Source organism: Medicago truncatula, chromosome 4 (genome assembly GCF_003473485.1).
Source record: "Medicago truncatula cultivar Jemalong A17 chromosome 4, MtrunA17r5.0-ANR, whole genome shotgun sequence".
Classification (NCBI taxonomy): domain Eukaryota; kingdom Viridiplantae; phylum Streptophyta; class Magnoliopsida; order Fabales; family Fabaceae; genus Medicago; species Medicago truncatula.
This window is the reverse complement of record NC_053045.1, coordinates 11517013-11518739: the sequence shown is the minus strand read 5'-3', so window position 1 is coordinate 11518739 and position 1727 is coordinate 11517013. Positions and strand designations below refer to the sequence as shown.

The window sequence follows — 1727 nt, the reverse complement described above, 5'->3', positions numbered from 1 at the left end:
TTGTAAGCAAAAGGTATTAATGCTTTCATCGTCTTATAAAACCCGAAGCAGCATACTGTTACCATTATCAGTTAAAAGACAGACCCAATTAGTGTCTTCCTACCATTGCTTATACTTACCATCAAAGACAACAAAGCACGGTTGAGAACGAACGACTCTAACTAACAAACGAATAAAAATAACAAAACAATCTCTTAAGATGCAAATTTCATTCACTATTAATTAACAATGATCCATTAAGGGCCAACACTCAAAACAAACAGAAACCAAAATAAACATAAAAGTTGGATTGAATTTCATACAAGTGACATGGAACATCATCTTAATACTAAGGTGATATCAAACTTTCAACGTAGACTTTTGATTCTAACCAACCAAAGTCTTTCTGAATCTTGAAACTCTTTATAGTATAATTTTTAGAATCGCAAACAACCCACTTCCATTTTTTAAACTCTTTGTTGACGACGAGCAATACATCATTTTCGTCCTCAAAAATGTATAATATCTTCTGACCGTAAATTTTCTGATAGTGAATATTATCATCATGACTATCATGATCACCAAAGTAAGGAAGATGGATCAATTTAATCCAAGACTCTTTATTTCCGTATTCCTTCATGAGCCAAACATCGGTAAAAGAGTGAGAATATGAAAATATACACAGGCAATCCCTCATCATACCCAAGGTCAAGTAAATGGGTTTTTCATCATAGTTAGGCTCTGAAATCTCTTGGTAACACTCTTTCCCCAAGTCAAGAGAAACAATGACACGCGAGAAATCACCAGATGCAGTAGAATATGCAAACCAATTTACTGTGCCACTGACGATTATTCCTTCAGAGAGACCATTGAGGGGTATGGAAGGGAAATCATTAATCCTTTTCCATGAATGAGTGTCTAGAGTATAAATGTTAACTTGAGTTCTGAAAACCTTCATGGGAGTGCCATCAATTCCATCAGATTCACAAGAATAGCTGGAAAGAGAAACAACCTTGTACGTATCGATAAAAGGATCATAGCCAAATGCGCAGTTAGTTACAACCTGTTCCAAAGAGGGTAATTTCTTAAATTTTCTTATGGAAGGGTTCCAAAGTACAAGATCTTTATTAACAGAGAAACAAAGGAGACCGTCGCAGGAACCAACGAGGGTATCTGGAGGAATGGGCGAAAAACACTCAAGGAGTGTGGGTTCAGATGTGAAAATTGAGGTGAGTGGATAAGACATCATTCTAAACTCCGGTAGCGGTGGAGAGATCCATGTGCATGCGAGGAGGTGTTTGCATTTGGTTGTTGACACGTGAAGGTGTTTTTTGACGAAACTGCTATCATCTGAGATTAGAGTATTCCATGATTTGCATACGCAGCGGAGTTGTACAAGGAACTTCACTGGGAGTTGACATAGGATTTCAGCCACAAGATCCAACGGAATACGAGTCATCGGCTCCGTGTGAGTATTAGGGTTTAGTAGAATTCAGAGCTAGTTTTTGATTATAACCTAGTTGGTGTGTTGCTGTTTGCTTTTATAACAGACGGGCGCTCATGAATTAGGGTTTGGTAAGAGTGAATTTGGTTGCAGAGTGTATATGCGTGTCAAAAAAAAAAATCAAATTGGAAAAAAAACCAAATTAAAGCAATAAAAAATTGGAAAATTTTTATGATTTTCATTTTTTTTTAAATCAGAATGATCTTTTCTATGCCAATTAAAGTTGACTTTGTTGGTATGTAGT

The 1727-nt window shown here is 36.4% G+C and overlaps 1 protein-coding gene across 1 annotated transcript; it reads right to left on the bottom strand.

Moving 5' to 3' along the window:
* Nucleotides 1-328: 328 nt before the first annotated feature.
* Nucleotides 329-1438, bottom strand: LOC11432304 (F-box/kelch-repeat protein At3g23880). The gene has a single exon (XM_003605417.1). It carries the CDS (start codon nucleotides 1436-1438, stop codon nucleotides 329-331), a length of 1110 nt encoding a protein of 369 aa, XP_003605465.1.
* Between the last annotated feature and the right edge of the window lie 289 nt (nucleotides 1439-1727).

Bases quoted from the DNA above. Each gene is read 5' to 3' on its own strand.
- LOC11432304 (XM_003605417.1), bottom strand. From the start codon at position 1,438: ATGACTCGTATTCCGTTGGATCTTGTGGCTGAAATCCTATGTCAACTC.